Source organism: Aotus nancymaae, unplaced genomic scaffold, assembly GCF_030222135.1.
Source record: "Aotus nancymaae isolate 86718 unplaced genomic scaffold, 86718_ANA_hifiasm-v0.15.2.pri h1tg000049l, whole genome shotgun sequence".
In the NCBI taxonomy this organism is placed as follows: Eukaryota; Metazoa; Chordata; class Mammalia; order Primates; family Aotidae; genus Aotus; species Aotus nancymaae.
In genome coordinates this window covers 3090866-3113977 of record NW_026988463.1, presented here as the reverse complement: position 1 = coordinate 3113977, position 23112 = coordinate 3090866, and the positions used below count along the sequence as shown (strand labels likewise).

Here is a 23112-nt window from a genome sequence, read left to right as displayed (position 1 = left end):
AAAATTAGTCACCCTACACCCAGAAATGAACAAGGGCAGCTTGGAAGTTAGAAGCAACATGGAGGCCGGGCGCAGTAGCTCCTGCCTGTAATTCCAGCACTTTGGGAGTCTGAGGCAGGCAGATCACCTGAGGTCAGGAGTTCAAGACCAGCCTGGCCAACCTGTTGAAACCTTGTCTCTACTAAAAATACAAAAATTAGTCGGTCATGGTGGTGGGTGCCTGTGCCTGTAATCCCAGCTACTCGGGAGGCTGAGACAGGAGAATCCCTTGAGCCTGGGAGGCAGAGGTTGTAGTGAGCTGAGATCATGCCACTGCACTCCAGCCTTGGGTGACAGAGTGAGACTCCATCTAAAAAAAAAAAAAAAAAAAAAAAAAAAAAAGGATGGGTGCAGTGAAATCCCAGCACTTTGGTAGACCGAGGTGGGCAGATCACTTGAGGTCAGGAGTTTGACCTCCATGGTCAAACTGGTGAAACCTCATCTCTACTAAAAATAAAAAAATCACCTGGGTGTAGTGGTGCATACCTGTAATCCCAGCTACTCAGGAGACTGAGGCACAAGAATCATTTGAACCTGGGAGGTAGAGGTTGTAGTGAGCTAAGATCGTGCCTCTGCACTTCAGCCTGGGTTATAGAGCAAGACTCTGTTTCAAAAAAATAAACAAAAAACAAACAACAACAACAAAAAAAAAAAGGAAGAAGAAAAGAAACAGTGTGAGCGGCTAAGCTAGGTAGTTCTGGCTCGAGATCCCATGGTACTGCAGACACCACACCGACAAAGGCCCTAGTCCTCTGGCACTGGAGGACCCACTTGGAAGGCGGATCACTCACATGGCTCTCGGCAGGAGGCCTCAGTTCCTCCCCACATAGACCTCCCTGTAGGACTGCTTGAGTGTCCCATTTGCCAAATGTCTAAATATGTTCCAGTTTTGATTGGCTGCTCTGCAATGTGGGCCGTCATCTGGCAGGTTCAGTGGTGCCTTGTAGGGGGAGATCCCATAAGCACCGAGGCAGGAGCAAAAGGCCTCGGCCTATTTCCACATAAATAACGACGAAGGAAGTAACTAGAAATATAACCATAGTAGTTATTAGTTATTCATATGTGATCTTAGTTATTCATAGGTGATCTTAATTCTTTGACTAATGCCTCTCAGCTTGGAAGTGTGAACCTGGGGTGACACTGTGAAATGAATGACACTAAGGCAAGATGCTGTAAGCCCTCTGTGACACCCGCACAAGGGCTGCTGGAGGGCGCCCCAGCTGTGCGGCAGCGCCAGCGCTGGGAAAGCCCCGGTGTTTCGCCAGCTAGGGAAGTTAGGAGAAAACTCCGCTTCTCCAAGCTCTCGCGGTAGGCCTGACGGCCTGCAGTGAGAGTACAAGCAAGCAGCCACCTGCAGCGGATTATGAAGTGCCAATGAAAGCGTGTACCTGGTGGGAACAAGTAGCTGCCGCACGTGACCATTATGTGTCCACAGAGGTGTAATGGCATGGGATACATTCTTTTTAGTGCACTTGAGCATTTACAGTGAGAAAATGGCAAGAAGTCCCTTAGTTCTGTTCAAGTCATGGTCAGAGACCCTGAGAACTTCTGTGATAGCTTAGAAGCAGCTCTTCTTCTTCTTCTTCTTCTTTTTTTTTTTTTGTGATGGAGTCTTGCTCTGTCACCCAGGCTGGAGTACAGTGGCGCAATCTTGGCTCACTGCAACCTCCACCGTCCAGGTTCAAGCAATTCTCCTGCCCAGCCTCCCAAGTAGCTGGGACTACAGGTGCGTGCCACTATGCCTGGCTAATTTTTTTATTTTTAGTAGAGATGGGGTTTCACCATGTTAGCCAGGATGGTTTCAATCTCCTGACCTCATGATCCACCTGCCTCAGCCTCCCTGTAGGGTGACAGCCCTACAGGCTTGTGGGGTGTCCCCTATCACTGTGCTGAGGTGCAGGATTCAAGAAATAAAGAGACAGGACACAGAAGTACAAAGAAAGCACAGCTGGGCTCGGGGGCCACGCCACTTATAAGCAGAGACAGGCGAGGCCCCGAATGTCCAGAAGCGTCTGTATTTACTGGGTATAGGTTAGGGGGCAGGGTAATGAGTGAAGTCATCTTTAGGATAGTGACAGGGTTGTGAGCAATAAACAAAGGGTCCACCCCCATTAGGTCACCGTGGCATGGAGGTGGGCCATGCACAGTGAGGGGTCCATCCCCATTAGGTCACAGAGGCATGGAAGTGAGCCGTGGCAGTGAAGAGGGTACAGTGTGCAATATATACTATCTATGGGCATGCTACTTCTAAGGATATCTGTAGAAGGTTGCTCTGAGTCACACAGCAGTGAAAGAGCTGACAGGGTCTACCGCCACCTGCTGGCAGCTTCCAATAAGTTCTATAGGAAGATGCTTTTCGAGCAGCACAGTAGCAAGAGCTGATAAATTCACAGTCACCAAGGTGGATTGCCGGTCTGAGGGCAGCCCTCCACAAGAACTGGAGCAAGGTCCTACAACTCCTTTATCAGGAGGAGTGGCTCTCGCCCCAAGCCTGCCATACAGCGGGTATCTTTACGATACTGAACGCTGCCGCCTGGGCCATGGGTTCTTGTCCTGGTGTAACTGTTTGTCCCTTAAATCATGCTCTGCACTGTGTCCGCTCTGGGCATTCCTCCGACTATGAACTAAGATATAATTATATATATATGGAAATAACTGAGGGGTAAGATATTCTTCAGGCACTAATTCTATAAACTAATATATGATTATATATAAAGGATTATATAAAAGGAAATAGCTGAGTAGTAACACTATAAACTCAGATATTCTTCAGGCACTAATTGTGCCGGGAATCTGCTTAACTTTTCATCCTCGGTGCCTAGATGGGGGGTTACTCACACTCCCAAAGTGCTGGGATGACAGGTGTGAGCCACCCTGCCCGGCACAGCTCTTATTTCTTATAGCCACAATAATATCACTGAAAATCAAACACAAAACTTAACTGTAGAATTACTGAATAATAATGATAGCTAAATTTACAGGCCCAACAAATCTCTCATGTGAAAGTTACTGTGCTGATTGGTAAAGAAGGTGATCCTAGGGCCGGGCGCGGTGGCTCACGCCTGTAATCCCAGCACTTTGGGAGGCCGAGGCGGGTGGATCACGAGGTCAAGAGATCGAGACCATCCTGATCAACATGGTGAAACCCCGTCTCTACTAAAAATACAAAAAATTAGCTGGGCATGGTGGCGCGTGCCTGTAATCCCAGCTACTCAGGAGGCTGAGGCAGGAGAATTGCCTGAACCCAGGAGGCAGAGGTGGTTACAGTGAGCCGAGATCGTGCCATTGCACTCCAGGCTGGGTAACAAGAGCAAAACTCTGTCTCAAAAAAAAAAAAAAAAGAAGGTGATCCTGGCCAGGTGCAGGTGCCTGTAATCCCAGTTACTCGAGAGGCTGAGTCACTTGAACCTGGGAGGTGGAGGTTTCAGTAAGTCGAGATGGAGCCATTGCACTTCCAGCCTAGGTGACAGAGCAAGACTCCATCTCTAAAACAGAGAGAGAGAGAGAGAGGAAAGATACACATTATGACCCAGGAGGAAATAGCTTATACACTTAAATTATTCAGACTTTGCTAATATATACTAGCAGAAATCTGAGCGACAGGCCCAAGAGTAGGGTCTAGGGACAGCACACCAAAGTGGACAGAATACAGAGATGAGATGAGGCCGGGGACAGTGGCTCACACCTGTAGTCCCAGCACTTTGGGAGGCCAAGGCAGGGGGATCATCGCTTGAGCCCAGAGGTTTGTTATCAATTTGGGCAACATAGTTGAAACATAAAATATAAAAATTATCAGGGTGTGGTAGTGGGCGCCTACAGTCCTAGCTACTCAGAAGGATGAGGTGGGATGATCGCTTGAGCCTGAGAGGTCAACGCTGCAGTGAGCTGTGATCATGCCACTGCACTTCAGCCTGGCTGACAGAACAAGACTCTGTGTCCAAAAAAAAAAAAAAAAGAATATAGGTGCATTTAGTAGACTTCAAATTTAATGTTAGCGTGTGGCTGTTGGTGGCTTTTTAGCAGTTTACTCCATTGATTGGGTGAAATTTGGACTCAATGGTGGCCTTCAGTTAACAAGACTGAGATGCCTGAAGTGCATGATAGGAAAGAAGGAATCCAAAGGCTCCTTCTCCTTAGGAAGATGGAAATGTTGAGTGGCCTTATCATGTGTGACCTGTGTACCCACCCTACCCCCAGCTATCTTTACCAGTAGACAGTGGCTTCACTAAGTCTCTGAGAAAGGCATTAATGACAGGATCACCTGATTCCTTGAAAAGCTCTGTGGTTGCTCTGTGAGATCTGTGTTCATCTTCATGACTGCCTGGGGCTTTCTTAGTTGAGAACACAAAAATCACTGTCTTAAGTTACTGAGGTGCAGGCCATTCATTGGGTGCTGCCTCTACCCCAGGCAGGAAGCCCACCTGACCCCACATCTCAGGCTGCCAGAGAAGCGTGCGATGAGGAAGGCTGGACTGTCTTCGCCCCATTCTCCACCCTTCACAGGACACTGGGGAAAAGCCTGAAGCCACAGCCCCCTGACAAGTCTCATCTCCTTATCGCCTGGCTCCCCTCCCTTCCACACGGGGGAGTGGGGTTTGGGGGGGTCATTTCAGCTTCTGGGCACCAGTCTTCTCCTCATGTTTATCCCGTTCCCTTTGCTTGAAAGGTTTTTACTCCAGATCCTTGTAAATTGCCTTCACACCCTTCAAGTCACAGCTTAAATGTCCCCACCTTGGAGGGGGCTTCCCTGACAATGAAGCGCCGACCTCCTCTGCTGCCTCACCTAGTTCATTTCTTTCTGGCATCTGTCACTACTTGAAGTTAAAGTGTGTGCCATGTATGTGTCTGTCAGTCTACCCCACTACACTGGAACCCTGTCAGGGCAAGGGTCTTGTCTGGAATTTTCATCACTTAGGACTCAACATTTAGCAAAGGACTTTTGCTAAATTAGCAGGCATTCATTTTGTATTTTAAAAACGAACCAGTGAGGCTGGGCACGGTGGCTCACCTCCGTAATCCCAGCACTTTGGGAGACTGAGGCGTGTGGATCACTTGAGGTCAGGAGTTCAAGACCAGCCTTACCAACATGGTGAAACCCCATTAAAAATATAAAAATTGGCCAGGCACAGTGGCTCACACCTGTAATCCCAGCACTTTGGGAGACCGAGGCGGGCGGATCACCTGAGGTCGGGAGTATTTAGCCGGGTGTGGTGGCGCATGCCTGTAATCCCAGCTACTAGGGAGGCTGAGGCAGGAGAAGCGCTTGAACCTGGGTGGCGGAGGTTGCGGGGAGCCGAGATAGCGCCACTGCACTCCAGCCTGGGCAACAAGAGCAAAACTATGTCCCCTACCCAAAAAAAAAAAAAAAGGAGAAAGAAAAGAAAGATGAACACGTGAGGAATGGAGCAATGCCCCTACTGTTTTGTTGTTGTTTTTCGAGACGGAGTCTTGCTCTGTTGCCCAGGCTGGAGTGCGGTGGCGCGATCTCGGCTCACTGCAATCTCTGCCTCCCACGTTCGAGCGATTCTCCTGCCTTAGCCTCCCGCGTAGCTGGGATTACAGACGCTCGCCACCACGGCCTGCTAATTTTTTTTTTTTTTTTTGAGGCGGAGTTTCGCTCTTGGTACCCAGGCTGGAGTGCAATGGCGCGATCTCGGCTCACCGCAACCTCCGCCTCCTGGGTTCAGGCAATTCTCCTGCCACAGCCTCCTGAGTAGCTGGGATTACAGGCACGCGCCACCATGCCCGGCTAATTTTTGTATTTTTAGTAGAGACGTGGTTTCACGTTGTTGACCAGGATGGTCTCGATCTCTTGACCTCGTGATCCACCCGCCTCGGCCTCCCAAAGTGCTGGAATTTACAGGCGTGAGCCACCACGCCTGGCCAGCCCTAACGCTCCCCCGCGCTCTCCGCCGGCCGTGGCCGCACGGCAGCTGGCAGCACAGTCAGCCAATGCTTGGGAGATCGGAAGATGCTCCAGCGCCGCAGCAGGTGCTGCGAAGCCACTCAGCCCTGGTGCAGGAACCAGTGCAGCTAATTGGCGGGCAGTCATCGGGGACGGAAGTGGCCGCCTAAAGCCAGAAGTGATCCTGGCCCTGAGCCACATCCTCTCTAGGACTGCAGGAGGCTCGGCATCTCGGTGATAGACCCAGGAAGTCAGTGGCGGGGCGGGGCGGGGCGGGCTATGAGGACTGAGGTCTGCAGCAAAAGGGAGTCCAGCCCTTTGGTCTTTGCTTCCTTCGGTAACGAACGCCCTGCGAAAGGTAAGAACCCAACGTTTCAAACCCTGGAACCTCGAGTAGTTGCCGGGGCAACCATGCGGCTTGGGGTGTGGCAGGGGGAGGGCCGCACTGGGAACAAACGTTCGCCGTGATCGGTTGGTTTTGCTAGAGCCGCCTTTCTCCCCGCCCCGTTGTCTGATTGGCTGAGGGCAGAGCGGGGGCGTGGCCTCTTGGGACTCAGTCTGGCGGGCGATGGGGCAGCAGAGCGAAAGGCTGGGCCCTGGGACCCCGCGGATTCCCGGCCTCACCACCGGACCGGGCCCGGGAGCTGGGAGTCGCTGTCCTACGCTAGGACTGCGTTGAGGCCGACGCCCCCGGCTCATGGGGGCAGAGCCGCCAGCCGATCCGTTAGCGCCTGCAACAGGGACCTGGGGCCGCAGGGAAGCAGGTGGGGAAGCCAGGATGGAAACCTCGTGCCTCTCCGCCTCCGCCCTCACCATGCTCCAGACACAGCGTCAGTGATGATCTAGTGGGGTTTTCCAGTGGGCGAGAAGCCCCAGGGAAGCCAGGGAAACCGCTGAACCTGCTCACCCTCTACCCTGGGAGACACCAAGACCGTTCGGTGGCTTCTTCCCTCCAGCCTCCCATCAGTGACGCCCATCACCCACCAAGCTATGAGAACCCATAAACCTGGCGTTCCAGGCCCTTCCATGGCACAGCCCGTACTCCCCCGTGTCTTACTTGCGATTGTCGAATATTTCCCAACTGCCAAGTTCCACTCTTAAGATACTCTTGCCAGATCTATGGGCAAGAGTAATGGGGCCTCTGGAGGGATCCCTAGAGGACGAAGTGGACCCAGCCCTAGGAAGTGGCGATCTGCAGGCACCCTCCAAGGGACCCTTGGAGCCCGTGCCCCTGCACTCTCCCACCAAAGGGGAAACGTCTCAACAGGATACTGTGTGCTGTCTGGGCTCCCTGGAGGCCAAAGTGAAGTTTTTAAATGACTCCCTGGATCACTCAACGGTCTTCTCAACGACCTACTGGGGCTCAGCCTCCCCACCTCAGCCTCCCACGTAGCTGGTACTGCAGGCATGTGCCACCATGCTTGGCTCTTTTTTTAAATTGAATAACCTTGCTATGTTGCCCAAGCTGGTCTCAAACTCCTGACGTCAAACGATCCTCCTGCCTCAGCCTCCTTAATTACTAGGATTACAGGTGTAAGCCTCCACACCCAGCCTCAACAGACCTCTGAATCACTCAAGTCCTGACACCTGGTCCCTGGGACGCTGACCACGCAGCATAAGGAACTGAAATTAATGCAAGCAACACTCACTGTGTGAGTGAGGACTCTGCTCAGCTCTCTTGCCAAGTGATGACGGCTTCCAGGGTCATTTTAGCAACTCTCCTACCTCTGTTGCTAAGAAAATGACCTCTTTGGCCTGGCACGGTGGCTCACACCTGTATTCCTAACACTATGGGAGGCCGAGGCAGGCAGATCACAAGCTCAGGAGATCAAGACCATCTTGGCCAAAACAGTGAAACCCTATCTCTACTAAAAATACAAAAAATTAGCCGGGCATGGTGGCATGCACCTGTAGTCCCAGCTACGGGGGAGGCTGAGGCAGGAGAATCACTTGAACCCTGAAGACGGAGGTTGCAGTGAGCCAAGATTGCACCAGTGTACTCACTTGGGTGATAGAGTGAGCTTCAGCCTGGGTGATAGAGTGAGCCTCCATCTCAAACAAACAAACAAACAAACAAAAAACTCTTTGAGAGCAACCTTGCTTTACAAATGAGTCTCCCTTCACCCCTCACCCTGAGCCGAGCAGAGCAATCCTATTTCTGTCTGAGTGACTGGAGCCATGAAGACAAGCTGAAGGGAGGAAACAGCTTTTTTTTTTCTGGCCTGATAAATAATCATTTAATTCAACCAATCCTGCCAGCATCCCTAGCCTAGATTCTAGAGACCACCTGAACACCATCAAGTCCTTCCTGGCTTCTACTGGTAAGCAGCTCCCTGGTTTCCAGTAGATTACATCCCTCTACCCGTGTCTCGCTGAGTCTAACATTCCCGAAGGTCAAGTCTATTGTCTTTTTTTTTTTTTTTTGAGACGGAGTTTCGCTCTTGTTACCCAGGCTGGAGTGCAATGGCACTATCTCGGCTCACTGCAACCTCCGCCTCCTGGGTTCAGGCAATTCTCCTGCCTCAGCCTCCCAAGTAGCTGGGATTACAGGCATGCACCACCATACCCAGCTAATTTTTGTATTTTTAGTAGAGACAGGGTTTCACCTTGTTGACCAGGATGGTCTCGATCTCTTGACCTCGTGATCCACCCGCCTCGGCCTCCCAAAGTGCTGGGATTATAGGCGTGAGCCACCGCGCCCGGCTGTCTTTTTTTTTTTTTTTTTTTTGCGACAGTCTCACTCTGTCGCCCAGGCTGAGTACAGTGGCAAGATCTCAGCTCACTGCAATCTCCACTTCCTGGCTTCAAGTGATTCTACCTCAGCCTCCCAAGTAGCTGGAACTGCAGGTGCCTGCCACCATGCCTAGCTAATTTTTGTATTTTTAGTAGAGACTTTCACCATGCTGGCCAGGCTGGTCTCACACTCCTGGCCTCAATTGATCCACCCGCCGTGGCCTCTCAAAGTGCTGGGCTCAGAAGTGTGAGCCACTGTGCCCAGCTTTGTCCTCCTCCTTTTAGATAGCCCTGCATGGGGCTTAGTGGTGCACACCAGTAGTCCCAGCTACTTGGGAAGCTGAGGTGAGTGGATCACTTGAGCCCAGGAGTCCAAGGCCAGCCTGAGCAACATAGCAAGACCCCATCTCTATTTTTAAAAAGACAAAACAGCCAGGCGTGGTGGCTCACGCCTATAATCCCAGCACTTTGGGAGGCTAAGGCGGGCGCATCACCTGAGGTTGGGAGTTCAAGAGTAGCCTGACCAACATGGAGAAACCCTGTCTCTACTAAAAATACAAAAAAATTCGCCAGGCATGGTGACACGTGCCTGTAATCCCAGCTACTTGGGAGACTGAGGCAGGAGAATTGCTTGAATGTGAGAGGCAGAGGTTGCAGTGAGCTGAGATCATGCCACTACACACTACACTCCAGCCTGGGTGACAGAGCGAGACTCTGTCTCAAAAAAAAAAAAAAAAAAAAAAAGGAAAGGAAAAACCTGGGCTAGCAATTCCCACTCACATTGTTGTGGAAAGCCGGGGCGCTGAGTCTACAGTGCCTGGCCACGTGCCTGGCCCCGTGCCTGGAAGAGCAGCTGCTTAACAACTGGCAGCTATGATTACTCTCCTCAGTCCACTGTCCTAGGCAAGCCACTCTTTTTGTTTGGAGCTGGGAGCCAACCAGGGCTGTGGCCACCCTGGTGGCCCCATAATCCACAGAGACAGGTGGGGTCTCTATGGCCTCCCTGGTGCAGACATCCTCATGATCAGTTGGTGTCAGAACTGAAAGTTATCTCAGGAGCTGGGCCACAGATATGGGATGACAGCCAGGCTGAGCTCATCCCCACCCAGGGGAAAAAGCAGAGAATGGGAGTTGGGAGCTGCAGAGCTTAAAACCAGGGGAAGAAGCCAGGCAAGAGTCTCATGCCTATAATCCCAGTACTTTGGGAGACTGAGGCAGGCGGATCACCTGAATTCAGGAGCTCGATACCAGCCTGGCCAACATGGTGAAACCCCATCTCTACAAAAAATACAAAAAATTAGCCGAGCATGGTGGCACATGCCCGTAGTCCCAGCTGCCCAGGAGGCTGAGGCAGGAATATCTCTGGGACCCAGGAGGCAGAGGTTGCAGTCAGCCAAGATTGTGCCACACTGCACTCTAGCCTGGGTGACAGAGCGAGACTCCATCTCAAAAACAAAAACAAGAAAACAAAGCAAAAAAAAAAAAAAAAAACAGGGGAAGACCAGGAGTAAATCAGAGCCAGGCAGAGGCGAATAGGGCAAATTATAAAGGATATATACCAAGAGGCCAAGGAGGTGAGACAAAGCAGAGGCAGGTGGCAGCAGCTGCAACATGGGCCAAGAAGGGAAGTGGCCCCTGGTGAGTGAGGAGCCCTCACTGGACCACAGACAGGCCATGGTGGGAGCAGATGGAAAAGACCAGTCACAGAACACAGCCACCGGTGCCTGGGTGAGAGACAGGGCAGGCAGCAGTTTCCAGACCCGCTCTGCCTGCTCCTGGCTTCCAAAGAGAAGAGCCAAGGGGGAGTGCGGGTTCAGTGAGCAGTGCTCTTGGGACAAGTGGCGGCAGCAGCAGACAGCCTGGCAAGAGGTTCCCAGGTCCAGGAGTGGCTGGCTGGTCTTGAAAACCTCTCTGAAGTCATGGCTTGCCAATGTGTGCAAGACTCTGGAATAGGCCTTTCACGAAAGGGACCCCAACCCAGAGGTGGAGGCTGGGGAGGAGAAGATGCTCAAGCCAATGAGGCCTCGAGGGATGCCTCACTGAGGACAAGGGATTGCCCCAGGAGCTCCCCCATGCTGGGGGGATCAGTGCCAAGGCCTCAGGAGACAGAGCTGTAGGCGGGAGCGTCAAGTCCAAGGCCTTTAATTTCGCAGCCACAGTGCCTGCCCTTTCTCGCCCTCGCCCCTCCCACGTCGCCATGACCCACCCCATGCCCTCACCGCCCCAGCTCCCTTCCTGCGCCCCTCTCTCCTCCCTCGGGGCCTTGACTCCAGTGGGGCTGTCCCAGCGGCCCCAGGCGCCCCGCTCCCCCCTCCTGGCCTCCTAGGTGGGAGCGGGTGGGGGCACGGCCAGAGCCCCCGCCGCCGCCGCCCCCAGCATCAGCATGGCCAGGGCCTTGGGCCCGGTGGTGTGGATCTTCTCGTGCCGGTGCAAGTTGGAGCGCCGGCTGAAGCTCTTGCCACACAGCGGGCAGGCGTAAGGCCGCACGCCGCGGTGGGTGCGCTGGTGCGCGGTGAGGTGTGAGCTGTGGCTGAAGCTCTTGCCGCAGTCGAGGCAGTGGTAGGGTTTCTCGCCCGTGTGCGTGCGGTTGTGCGCGATGAGGTTGGAGCGCTGGCTGAAGCACTTGCCGCACTCGGGGCACGGGTAGGGCTTGACCCCGGTGTGGGTGCGCTGGTGGGTGACCAACGCCGAGCTCTGCGTGAAGCACTTGCCGCAGATGGGGCACTTGTGCGGCTTGGCGCCCGTGTGGGTTCCCTGGTGGGTGACCAGGTCCGAGCGGCGGGTGAAGCGCTTGGCGCAGCGGTCGCACACGTAGGGCTTCTCGCCGGTGTGGATGCGCTGGTGCTGGATCAGCGTGGAGTGGTGGCTGAAGCTCTTCCGGCAGGCGGGGCAGGTGTATGGCTTCTCGCCCGTGTGGATGATCTGGTGCTGGATGAGGTGCGAGCTGCGGCCGAAGCGCTTGCCACAGTCCGTGCAGGCGTAGGGCTTCTCGCCCGTGTGCGTGCGCCGGTGCGTCACCAGGTGCGAGTGCCAGCTGAAGCCTTTGCCGCACTGCTCGCACCGGTAGCTCTTCCTGCCCGCCTCGCCGTCGGGGGCCAGGCCCTCCTCGCCGCTCTCCGGGGCGCCCTTCTCCTCCTCGCTGGGCTTCCCTGGGACACGGCCCTCCTGGGGCTCCGGGGGACTGGGGTCGGGCGGGGCTGCATCCGGGGTGCTGTCTGGATCCGCCGGCTGCCCCGCGTCTCTGGCCAGCCCTGAGCTCCAGCCGCAGGCTGCTTCCTGTGTGCACTGCGGGACGGCCCCCTGGACTTTCCCTGCCCTGATTCTGAAGGGCTTCACATCTCCAAGGGCTGCCACGGGTGGGATCGGCACCCCCTGCCCCTCCTGGATGGGTCCTGGAAAAAGAAAGTCGTTTCCGGTGAGGGACAAGCTTCCCTAGGGGCCCCATTGGTGGAGAAGGCAGAGCTGAGGGTGGGGGCTGGATTCTGGGAGACCAGAAAGTGCAAGGGCTGCCCTCTACAGAGGAGGGGGTCTGGCGGCCCTGCCCTGCTCCCACAGACAACAGCCAGAAGACCCGCGTCTGGACCCCACTCACCTAGACAAAGGCGCGCCCCCATCCCTCACCTGTGCACACGCCTCTCCAATCCTCCTTCTCATCTCCTGTCTGCCGGCTGGAGCCCGAGGCCTCGCCCTTGCCCTGCACTTGGGGGGCCCAGAAAGGCCTGCTGAAGGGAAAGCCTGCCCAGAAAGAGGTGTCATGCTGTCACAGGCCTGCTGGCCCTGCCCAGTGGCAGATATCATCCCCCAAAACTGATGGGGCCAAAGTGGGGGGGTGAGACTCTGGAAACATGGGGTAAAATAAAGCAGCTTCAAGAAGTCCCCCTGGGTAGGGTCCGCCCCTGGCTGGGGGCTGCCAAAGCTGCTCTCCTCAGAGCTGGGTAGGGGTCCGCCCCTGGCTGGGGGCTGCCAAAGCTGCTCTCCTCAGAGCTGGGTAGGGGTCCGCCCCTGGCTGGGGGCTGCCAAAGCTGCTCTCCTCAGAGCTGGGTAGGCCTGTCTCCTCTTTCCCTGAACAAGCAACAGCATTTGAGGGAGAGGAGTGGGCAACACCCCACATCGTGACCCACTGGACGAGTAACCCACGCCTACACCCACAGCCGGAGTTGGGTAGTGGCTCTCCAAGCGGGAGGACTTGGGACAATGAGGGCCAGGGTTGCCAGCGACTAAGAGGTCATCCCATTGTTGAGTCTCGGAGGTGAGTGGCCCCGGGAGTTTTGGCCAACTCAGTAAGAGAGCAGAGAGGCCCTGGCTTCCACCACCAGTGGGAGGAAAGGAATGTGTTGGACCAACCAGGTGGCTTGGGGAGTCTGTGAGGCCTGCCATGGGGCTGAAATGGGTGCTGAGTTCCTTCTGATTCCCCAGGACTTGCCTGGGCTCGCTGGCCCAGGCCCCAGGGAACCATAAGAGCAGTGGTGTGCAACCTGAGCTAATTAAAGGGGTGACCGTCCCTGGTGCAGGCCAGTGGGGCCTCGGGACCACCATGATGCCACCAGCTGGAACTGCTGAGTCCTGGATTCTGCCTGGACTAGCAAGTGTGCAATAGCTGGGTATCAACTGAATGAATGAATAAATGAATGAATTAATGAATCACTGAACACTGATTTTTCCATATGAAAACTAGAGTCTGGAACTGAGGAGTCAAAAGCTCTGGGATGGCTGGGTACAATGGCTCACACCTGTAATCTCAACACTATGGGAGGTCAAAGCAGGAGGATGGCTTGAGCCCAGGAGCTCAAGACCAACCTGAGCAACATAGTGAGATCCCATTTCTACCAAAAAGAGAAAGAAAAAGAAAAAATTAGCTGGGCCTGGTGGTGCCTGTAGCGCTGGCTTCTCAGGAGGCTGACATAGGAGGATCACTTGAGCCTAGAAAGCTGAGGCTGCATGAGTTGTGATGGCACCACTCCACCGTAGCCTGGTGACAGAGCAAGGCTCTGTCTCAACAAAAAAAAAAAAAAAAAAAAAGCTCTGCGACTCAAATACTTACCATCCAAGAAACGAAGGGAACCAAAGCCCCTCGGAGACAAGCACCTGCCCCTCAAAGCAGTTGGGGCACCCCGGGTCTGCAGGGCCTGGGGAGTTCAGCTCATGTCACTTCCCTCCAGGGAAGGCAGCCCCCAGGCCCCGAAGCCGAGCTCGCTGCTCAGACACCTCTGAAGTTGGGGCTTGGAAAGGGAGCTGGAGCTACAGGAGTGAGCCCTGCGGATGAACCGAGGACAAGCGGACTTCCCGGGTCAGCATCCAGTACAGTAGCTGCTAGCCACACGCAGCTATTTCAACTCTAATCTGAGCTGATTAAAACCAATTAAAGTCAAAAACTTGAGGGCTCTACCCACATTTCAAGTGCTCAGCGGCCACACAGGGCTTGTGGCTACCATCCTAGCACATGGAGAACATCTCCATCGTTACAAAAGTTTCCATGGAACGGTGCTGTCTCGAGGGACAAGAAGAAGGATGGGAGGGAGAGGGAGGAAAGGGAGTAGAGAGGAGACGGCAGAGCAGGACCCCTCCCTGACACCCCAGTCCCCCCGCCAGGCAAGTGCTTACCCAGCGACAGCCCGTTTCTCTTCTGCAGGACATCCCTATAGAAGTTCTGCTGCGTGTGGTCCAGCCGTCCCCACTCCTCCCGGGAGAGGTACAAGGCCACGTCCTCAAAGGTCACTGGCATCTGAAATAATGTGAAACATCCACTCTGCAGGACACGCTGTGGACACGGTGAAGGGACACCATGACATGAGATGTGTGGCGAGACCCCGGACTCCCAACCCGCTGTCTCGAGTGAGGCCGGCCGCTTGCATCTGATGGGGAAGCGGGTGAGTCACCCGAGGCCTTTTGGGGAGTTGAGAAAAGACCAAACGGTATTTTCAGGGACTACAGTTAAGACTCAGATGCCCGTGCAGCCCCCATCCTCAGCTCAGACGGCTCCCGACAGCTTCCAGTGAAAGCCCCCGTGCCTTTACTTCCTGCTGCTTCTCCTCCAGCTTTGGCCAGGCCTGACTGTGGGCCTTGAGTCTGGACAATTCCAGCAGCACTAGGAAGAGCCCCAGGCTTCGGGCTTGGTTGCAAGCGGGGCCAGCGGGGTCCTGGCTTTGCACAGAACCAGCAGATGCAGGAAGAACTGAGCACCATGCAGGGGCCGGGGAAGGGCCACTCACCTGGGACCAGGCGGTGAGGAGCGCCGCGGCCATCTGCCGGTCTCTGGTCCTCCCGTCTCGGGAAAGCACTGGGATCCGGGGGGAGGGGAGGGCTGTGGGAGGAGAGTGGTCCTCAGGGTGACCAGCTCATCCTGCTGGACCTGCTGCTACCCTAGCTGCCTCAAACTCAACCCCCGGCCCAACCCAAGGACAGGGTCAGATGGCTCTGAGGCTGCCAGGGGGCAGGGGGCCATGGGGAGAGCACATCCCCTGCCGGCATAGAGACCCTCAGTCCCACCTCCCCACAGCTGCCTCCCTGGGAAAGCCCCTCTTCCCCGTCCCTCTCCTACCTCCTCCAGGCAAGAAGAGAGCTTTCTCCTTAGAGCCATGACTTAGGGGTGCCCAGCCCCATGCACCTTGAGCCCCGTCCTCCTGAGATGCCCCCTCGGGGTGTGGCTCCTCTGGCTCCATCTTAATGTGTGATGACTCCTGAGTGGCCCCTGAAGGCACCGCCTCCCCCAGCCCAGAAAGCATTTCCTGATGAGGATGTCCGCGATCTGGAACCTAGAAGGAACAGCCCCATCAGGAGCCGGATGAGTGGGAGAGACACCCAGAGCTGCCTGCCAGGCCGTTCCAGCAGGGTCTGAACCCACGTGCAAGACAAAGCTTGAAGGTCTGGCCTTGCTGCCTCGACTCCAGCTCACCCCAGCAAGCACAGGCAGCAAGAGGAGGAACATTCGTCACTCTGCCACCACGGAGCAGGTGGGCACATGCCGAGGACAGCTACCCCTTAAGCTCCAGCCTCACACTGACCACAGCAGTGTTGACCGCTGTTTATTAGTGTATGAGGACACCAAGCCTAGTGGCTTGAGTATGTCCCCTAAGAATCCATGTCCTCCCTGAACCTCAGAATGGGACCTTATTGGGGAAAAAGGGTCTTTATAGAGGTCAGTTAAAGATCTTGAGATGAAATCATCCTGGATTTAGAGAGAGCCTAAAATCTAATGACTTATGTCCTTAAAAGAATAGGGGAGGACACAGAGAAGGAAGCAGACTGGAGGGATGCCCATGCCAAGGACACTAGGAGTCCCCAGGAGCTGGAAGAGGCAAGGGCTGGTCCTCCTAGCCTAGAGCTTCCAAAGGGAGGGTGACCCTGCAGACCCTAGATTTTGGACTTCAGGCCTCCAGGACTGTGAGAAGTCAATTCTAGTTTTTTTTTTTTTTTTTTTAGACGAAGTCTCGCTCTTGTCCCCCAGGCTGGAGTGCAATGGCATGATCTCAGCTCACTGCAACCTCTGCCTCCCGGGTTCAAGCGATTCTCCTGCCCCAGCCTCCTAAGTAGCTGGGATTACAGGCGTGCACCACCACATCCGGCTAATTTTTGTATTTTAGTGGAGACAGGGTTTCACCATGTTGGCCAGGCTGGTCTCGAACTCCTGACCTCAGGAGATCTGCCCACCTCAGCCTCCCAAAGTGCTGGGATTACATGCGTGACCCACCACACCTGGCCAATTTTGGTTGTTTTCAGATCCCCAGAGAGTGGAAACTTGTGACAGCAGCCACGGGAGACGAACACACCACGGCTGGGGAGGAGACAACGGCCGGTGACCACAGAGCTCAAAAGCTTCGGGAAAGTCAGGGAGGGCCCTGGTGGGGCCTCATCTACAGCACAGGGACTGGCCAGCCTTCTGCTGGGGCCTCACACCTTCCTCCGTGCCCTATCTGTATTTGGGTCTTGGAGGGAAAGGACCTCAGGCCAGGAGTCAGGGTCCCTGGGTGCCAGACCTGGCGACACCCCTCCCCAGCCAGGCAGCCTTTGGGACGCAGCTGCTCTTCACCTGCACAGAGCAATCATGAGGTTCACACAGATAATGATGGAGAAGGAGCTGCTGGCTCAGGAAAGTCCTGGATAAACACAGGTTGGCGCCGGTCATTCTTCCCTTCCTGTGCACACCAGACAGAAGCCAGTGCCAGCAGAGAATGCCGACCCGTGGGGCTCCACTCACAGGTGCAGGGTGTTCAGGGCACACGGAAGTGGACAGAAAACTGAATCATGCTAACAATTCTTTGTGCTTCTACGGTGTGAAAACCGTAGATGATGGCATCTCATGCCTAGTATCTCCTTAGAGCCTCTCAATGACCCTGCGAGGCAGGTGGGAACGGCAGGTATGTGATCTGCATGTTACAGTGACACATCTGGTTCCCAGAGGCCGGGGGATTGGCCCCTGGCCTGTTGCTGACTCACACTCCTCCGACTCCAAGCCCAGAGACCCAGGTCCCCTGCAAATAGTAATTACACACACACACACACACACTCAAACACACATGCATGCACACACAGGCAGCAGGTACAGGCAGGCAGAAGGACTGGGAGCTCAGACCCAGAGAGATGAGAAGTTGTGGTTCCAGATAGAGAAGCACAGGGAAGGAGAACAGGTTTCACTGTGTTCTCTGAGTGCTGCTCAGACAGAAAACTTCACCAATAGGACCCCCACCCAGCCCCCTGCCATCTCCTGTGGCCACTGACTACAGAATTCACCAGGAAAGCAAAACTGTTATCCTGTAAATTCCAGACAGAGGGTACTACCCAGCATGCCACCTTCTCTTTGACCCCCCACCCCAGTGAGTCTAACTCTTCCATGGGTCCAGACTCCCTGCCTTGGAAATCTCCGCACCAGCCCTCCCATGGCACGCCTCCCTCACCCGGCCCCATCCATACCTCCAGGGCTGTCTTCTTGTCCTGGGTGGTCTGGATGCCTCCACCGTCTGCAGACATTTTCTATTTCAGAACTAGAAAGAACAGCTGAGTTGTTGCTCCCTCTTCTTGGCCAAGCCCCCTCCAGCTTTTGGCCAGGAGCCTGGAAGAGCAGACAGAAACCAGCCCTCGCTTCCTGGGCACCTCCAAAGAGCCCCGAAAATCCCCATGAGGACCAGCACTGCCTGGTACCCATCGGAAAGAAAGTCTCCCAGACCCTATCTGACAGTGCCACTCTGTGATGTTTTCTGGGTCCTGTTTTTGAAAGAGTGCTATTTTGTACTGTCCCCTTTATTGCTGAAGCAAGAGCCTTACATCTCAGTGCAGTCAGCTCAGGGAAAGCCGGGGCTAAATTGGAATTGATACTTCCTGTCATCAGGAGCAGAAAGTTCTGCAGTGATCCTGCAAAACAGGTGCTGGAGGGACCCCGCCCACCAGAGCCAGGGGAATCCAGGCCCCGCTGTCCCCCAACCTCGGGACATGCACCCCGTGTCCATACCTGACTCCCAGCCCTACCTGGGATTCAGAAATCAACCTGCCTGCTCTCAGCAGCCCCTCTGCAGATGCAACCACCTGCCCCGGGCCTGGGATGCCCATCCTGCTCTCGGTTTTGGCAGACAATGTCCTTCTCCTTCCTAAACCTGGTCCTGGCCCCCTTCTCTCCTGCCAGCTCGAAGCCTTCCACCTTTGACCCCATCCCCTCCTGCATGCTAATCATCTGCGCCGGTATCGGGATCGGAGCCCTCCCCAACACCCCGTTCTCACCGGGGTGGAGGCAGAGAGGGCACCTGCGGCAGCAGGAGCCCCTCCCCGGGGAAGGGAGTCTCCACAGCCTGCACGGGGCGGGGGAGCCGGGTGGAGACTGGGATTAGGGACAACAGGAAGTCCCTCCCAGATCCCATTCCCCATGCAGCCGCAGCCCTACAGCGTTCCCGGTTTTGAGGGTTCCGGGTCTGGAGTCCCGAGCCTCGGTTGCACCTGCTCTTGGCCAAGAGGTAGCTCCCAGATCCGCAATGCCGGCTTGTGAGGATGGCTTCACCCAGCACATGTTTGTAATGCCAGCAAGGCAGGGCCACCAAAATGGAAAAATGGGAAGATGTATTTCGTGGAAAGATTGTGTTATTTGAAGTTTCAAAGAGAGCATTGCAGTCGTCCTCACAGGTAGAAAGAAGGGCATTTTGCAGGGTGGAGAGGGCGGGACCATTCATGTTAGCACACGGGGTTTCTGAAGGTTATTGTCTCCTGAGGGACTCTGAATTCACTTAAGGACTCATAGTCAAGGGCCTTCTGGGTACCCCCAAGACTGGCACAGAACTCTCTTCCTAAGAGTGAACTTGGGAAACAGGATGGGGACTCTCCCCAACCTGGATGCCCCACACCTCAGGAAGAAGTGGGTAAATCAGGCCGGGCGAGGGGTGGCTCACACCTGTAATCCCAGCACTTTGGGAGACTGAGGCGGGCGGATCATGAGGTCAACAGATCGAGACCATCCTGGCCAACATGGTGAAACCCCATCTCTACTAAAAAAAAAAAATTAGCTGAGCATGGTGGCGCACGCCTGTAGTCCCAGCTACTTGAGAGGCTCAGGCAGGAGAATCACTTGAACCCGGGAGTGGGGGGTTGCACTGAACCAAGATCACACCACTGCACTCCAGCCTGGGTGACAGAGTGAGACTCCGTCTCAAAAAAAAAAAGAAGTGAGTAAATCTGATTTTTCCAGACTCACTTCAGCTTGGGATGTGGTCCTAGGTTCTCAAACACCCCTGGCAGCTGGAGATTCTGCTTCTGAGGCACTAGTACCCTTTAGACCCTGAGAAGTAGGCCTAAGATGGAGAGGACAGAGACTGGGCTTTACTTTCTGGGAGAAGGAATTCTTTCTCCTGGGCAGGCATGGGGGCTGGGTGGCAGGAAAAGGGTCAGGGGCCCAGTCCTGGAATCAGATTCCAGGAAGCTTCCTCTAGAAAACATTCTCAGGCCCGCTGTCTTTGGCTCACCAAAATCCCCTGAGACACACAGCTTCACCCAGTAGACAGACACAGTTGTGCCCATACCAGCCCCTGGTGTGTTGTGTGGGCTCTCAAGGGTTTACTTTTTTTTTTTTGTAAGATAGGGTCTTGCTCTGTTGCCTAGGCTGAAGTGCAGTGGCACAATCATAGCTCACCATGACCTCAAACTCCTGGGCTCAAGTGATTCTTTCACTTTAGCCTGCCAAGTGGCTGGGACCACAGATACACACCACCATGCCTGGCTAATTTTTTAACTGTTTTTATAGAGATGGGGGTCTTGCTTTGTTGCCCAGGCTGGTGTTGAACTCCGGATCTCAAACGATCCTCACACCTCCCAAAGTGCTGGGATTACAGGCCTGAGCTGTTGTGCCCAGAGGGTTTAATTTTTGTTTTTTTGAAATGGAGTCTCGTTCTGTGGCCCAGCCTGGTGTACAATGATGGGAGTTTGGCTCACTGCAAGCTCTGCCTCCTGGGTTCTAGTGATTCTCCTGCCTCAGCCTCCTGAGTAGCTGGGATTACAGGCGCACATCACCATGTCCAGCTAATTTTTGTATTTTTAGTAGAGATGGGGTTTCACCATGTTGGCCAGGCTGGTCTTGAACTTCTGACCTCAGGTGATCCACCTGTCTTGGCCTCTCAAAGTGCTGGGATTAAAGGCCTGAGCCATCGTGCTTGGACTTAAATTTTTTTTAACTTAGTTTCTAACATTTAAAAATAAGGGGAGATTTTATAAAATTAATTCTTTTTTTTTCTTTTGAGACGGAGTTTCGCTCTTATTACCCAGGCTCGAGTGCAATGGCGTGATCTCGGCTCACCGCAACCTCCGCCTCCTGGGTTCAGGCAATTCTCCTGCCTCAGCCTCCTGAGTAGCTGGGATTACAGGCACACGCCACCATGCCCAGCTAATTTTTTGTATTTTTAGTAGAGACGGGGTTTCACCATGTTGACCGGGATGGTCTCGATCTCTTGACCTCGTGATCCACCCGCCTCGGCCTCCCAAAGTGCTGGGATTACAGGCGTGAGCCTTTTTTTTCTTTTTAAGACTGAGTTTCGTTCTTGTTGCCCAGGCAGGAGTGCAATGGTTCAATGTCGGCTCACCGTAACCTCCGCCTCTGGGGTTCAAGCAATTCTTCTGCCTCAGCCTCCAAAGTAGCTAGGATTACAGTCATGTGCCACTACGCCCAGATAATTTTGTATTTTTAGTAGAGATGGGGTTTCTCCATATTGGTTAGGCTGGTCTCAAACTCCTGACCTCGGGTGATCTGCCCACCTCAGCCTTCCAAAGTGCTGGGATTATGGGTGTGAGCCACTTCACCTGGCCTATAAAATTGATTCTTTAAAAAAAATCAGAACATTTGCCCATGCGGCACCCAACTTGCCCACCTTCGGAGCCCACTTTCTAGGTGGCCACAATGCCTACTTGGCCCCTGAGCATTTGAGTTTGCAACTCTGCTTTTGGAGTTAAACATGTTTTAGGAGTTCCAAGATTCTGATTGATGGTATTGTCAATTTGATGAAAGAAAAATTCCTCTTAGGGTTTGTCTCTGGTGTTTTCCAAACGTTCTGTTTTTGGGATTTTGTTGTTTTGTTTTCATTTTTGTTTTTCTGAGGCAGAGTCTCGCTCTGTCACCCTGGCTGGAGTGCAATGGCACCATCTGGGCTCACTGCAAACTCCACCTCCCAGGTTCAAGCAATTTTCCTGCCTCAGCCTCCCGAGTAGCTGGATTACAGGCGAGTGCCACTGCAGCCAGCTAATTCTTGTGTTTTTAGTAGAGACAAGGTTTCACCATGTTGGCCAGGCTGGTCTTGAACTCTTGGGCTCAAGCAATCCACCCACCTCAGCCTCCCAAGGTGCTGGGATTATAGGCTGAGCCACTGCACCCGGCCAAGTGTTCTGTTTGTTTTTTATTTTTTAGAGATGTGATCTTGATGTATCACCCAGGCTGGTCTCAAACTCCTGACTTCAAGCAATTCTCCCGCCTCATCCTGCTGAGTAGCTGGGACCAAAGGTGCAAGCCACCACACCTGGCTTCCAGGTGTTTAATCCTCAAGGCCAAGATGGACGTGCAACTTAGCAAGTCAGTATTGTTTTCAAGCCGGAGTGAGCAATGAAGTGGAGACGGGTCCTGGAAATGATGACACTCTTCACTCTGCCAACCTGGAGGAGAGCTGAGTGTCCAGGGTCAGGGAATTCACTCCTGAAAGGGACCCTTTTACCCTACACAGTCCCAGGAGTGCACCAAGCCCCCCAAAAGTGGATGTATCCTGACTCCTGGGCAAAAGTTTCTCTACCAGCAAAAGGGGCCACTTCAAGGATACTGAGGGAGTTTAAAGGTTTGGATCCCAACATGGGATCACCTAAATTAGGTCAAATGAAATCTGAGCATCTATTTAATTGTTCAAAGAATGTTTATTGGACATCTACTATAAAGCAGACATTAACTTCTTCTTGAGAATGAGAGGTATTCCTTCCAGGGCTGGCTTTTGGATGTAGGCAGGTCTAGGAGAGAGGGTTACCACAGTTGCTGTGTGGCAACAGCAGCCCCTAAAAGAGCTCCGAAAGGCATCAGGGCAAGATGAGTCCGTAAGTACAGCAGACATTACAAACTTAAACAGGGCCGGGTGCAGTGCCTCATGCCTGTAATCTCAGCACTTTGGGATGCCATGGGGAGCTGATGGCTTGACCCAAGAGTTCCTGACCAGCCTCAGCAACAAAACGAGATCCTCAACTCTATTTAAAAACAGAAAATTTAAATGCCTCCAGCCACCAGCTAATATAAGTGACCAATAGCTTGGGTGTAAGATGGGAGGGTAAAGGGATTTTGGAGGCCTTTGAGAAACTGGTAAAGAGAAACCAAAAACAATGTGATTCCTCTGTGACCTCCTGACTTCTAAATTGATGACAAAGTTTAAAAATTTAGGCCGTGCGCGGTGGCTCACGCCTATAATCCCAGCACTTTGGGAGGCCGAGATGGGTGGATCACGAGGTCAAGAGATCGAGACCATCCTGGTCGACATGGTGAAACCCCGTCTCTACTAAAAATACAAAAATTAGCTGGGCATGGTGGCGCATGCCTGTAATCCCAGCTACTCGGGAGGCTGAGGCAGGAGAATTGCTTGAACCCAGGAGGCAGAGGTTGTGGTGAGCTGAGCCGAGATCGTGCCATTGCACTCCAGCCTGGGTAACAAGAGCGAAACTCTGTCTCAAAAAAAAAAAAGTTTAAAAATTTAAGAGTCCAGCAGGCCGGGCTCGGTGGCTCACGCCTGTAATCCCGGCACTTTGGGAGGCCAAGGCAGGTGGATCACCTGAGGTCGAGTGTTTGGGACCAGCCTGATCAACATGGTGAAACCCCGTCTCTACTAAAAATACAAAATTAGCCAGATATGGTGGGACATGCCGGTAGTCCCAGCTACTCAGGAGGCTGAGGCGGGAGTATCTCTTGAACCCAGGAGGCAGAGGTTGCAGTGAGCCGAGATTGTGCCATT

At 53.9% G+C, this 23112-nt stretch overlaps 1 protein-coding gene and 1 long non-coding RNA gene across 7 annotated transcripts; one reads left to right on the top strand and one right to left on the bottom strand.

Moving 5' to 3' along the window:
• The first annotated feature begins 6214 nt into the window (after positions 1–6214).
• On the top strand, positions 6215–22582 carry LOC135269007 (uncharacterized). Of its 2 annotated transcripts, none has more exons than XR_010337338.1 (5): positions 6215–6302; positions 14430–14544; positions 15225–15627; positions 16394–18781; positions 21543–22582. It is a non-coding gene; the product is annotated as an uncharacterized LOC135269007 (long non-coding RNA). The 2 variants fall into 2 exon arrangements; XR_010337337.1 differs by having other exon boundaries at positions 14713–15627.
• On the bottom strand, positions 10694–18505 carry ZNF205 (zinc finger protein 205). 5 transcript variants are annotated; one of them, XM_064362370.1, is made up of 7 exons: positions 18386–18505; positions 17585–17723; positions 15216–15429; positions 14887–14978; positions 14279–14399; positions 12299–12412; positions 10694–12069 (listed from the first exon to the last, which is right to left on the bottom strand). In XM_064362370.1, exons 2-7 carry the CDS (start codon positions 17639–17641, stop codon positions 11000–11002), a joined length of 1668 nt encoding a protein of 555 aa, XP_064218440.1. In that variant the 5' UTR covers positions 17642–17723; positions 18386–18505; the 3' UTR covers positions 10694–10999. The 5 variants fall into 5 exon arrangements, with proteins under 5 accessions (XP_064218440.1, XP_064218441.1, XP_064218439.1 ...); XM_064362371.1 differs by having other exon boundaries at positions 17585–17655; XM_064362369.1 differs by lacking the exon at positions 18386–18505 and adding an exon at positions 18137–18350.
• Positions 22583–23112: the final 530 nt, after the last annotated feature.

Excerpts from the sequence above, each read along its gene's own strand:
- ZNF205 (XM_064362370.1), bottom strand. The coding sequence starts at position 17,641 with ATGTCTGCAGACGGTGGAGGCATCCAGACCACCCAGGACAAGAAGACA. Across the intron at positions 15,430-17,584 it reads ACAAGAAGACAGCCCTGGAG|GTTCCAGATCGCGGACATCC; the intron begins GTATGGATGGGG and ends TGTTCCTTCTAG. Across the intron at positions 14,400-14,886 it reads TCCTCACCGCCTGGTCCCAG|ATGCCAGTGACCTTTGAGGA; the intron begins GTGAGTGGCCCT and ends ACATTATTTCAG.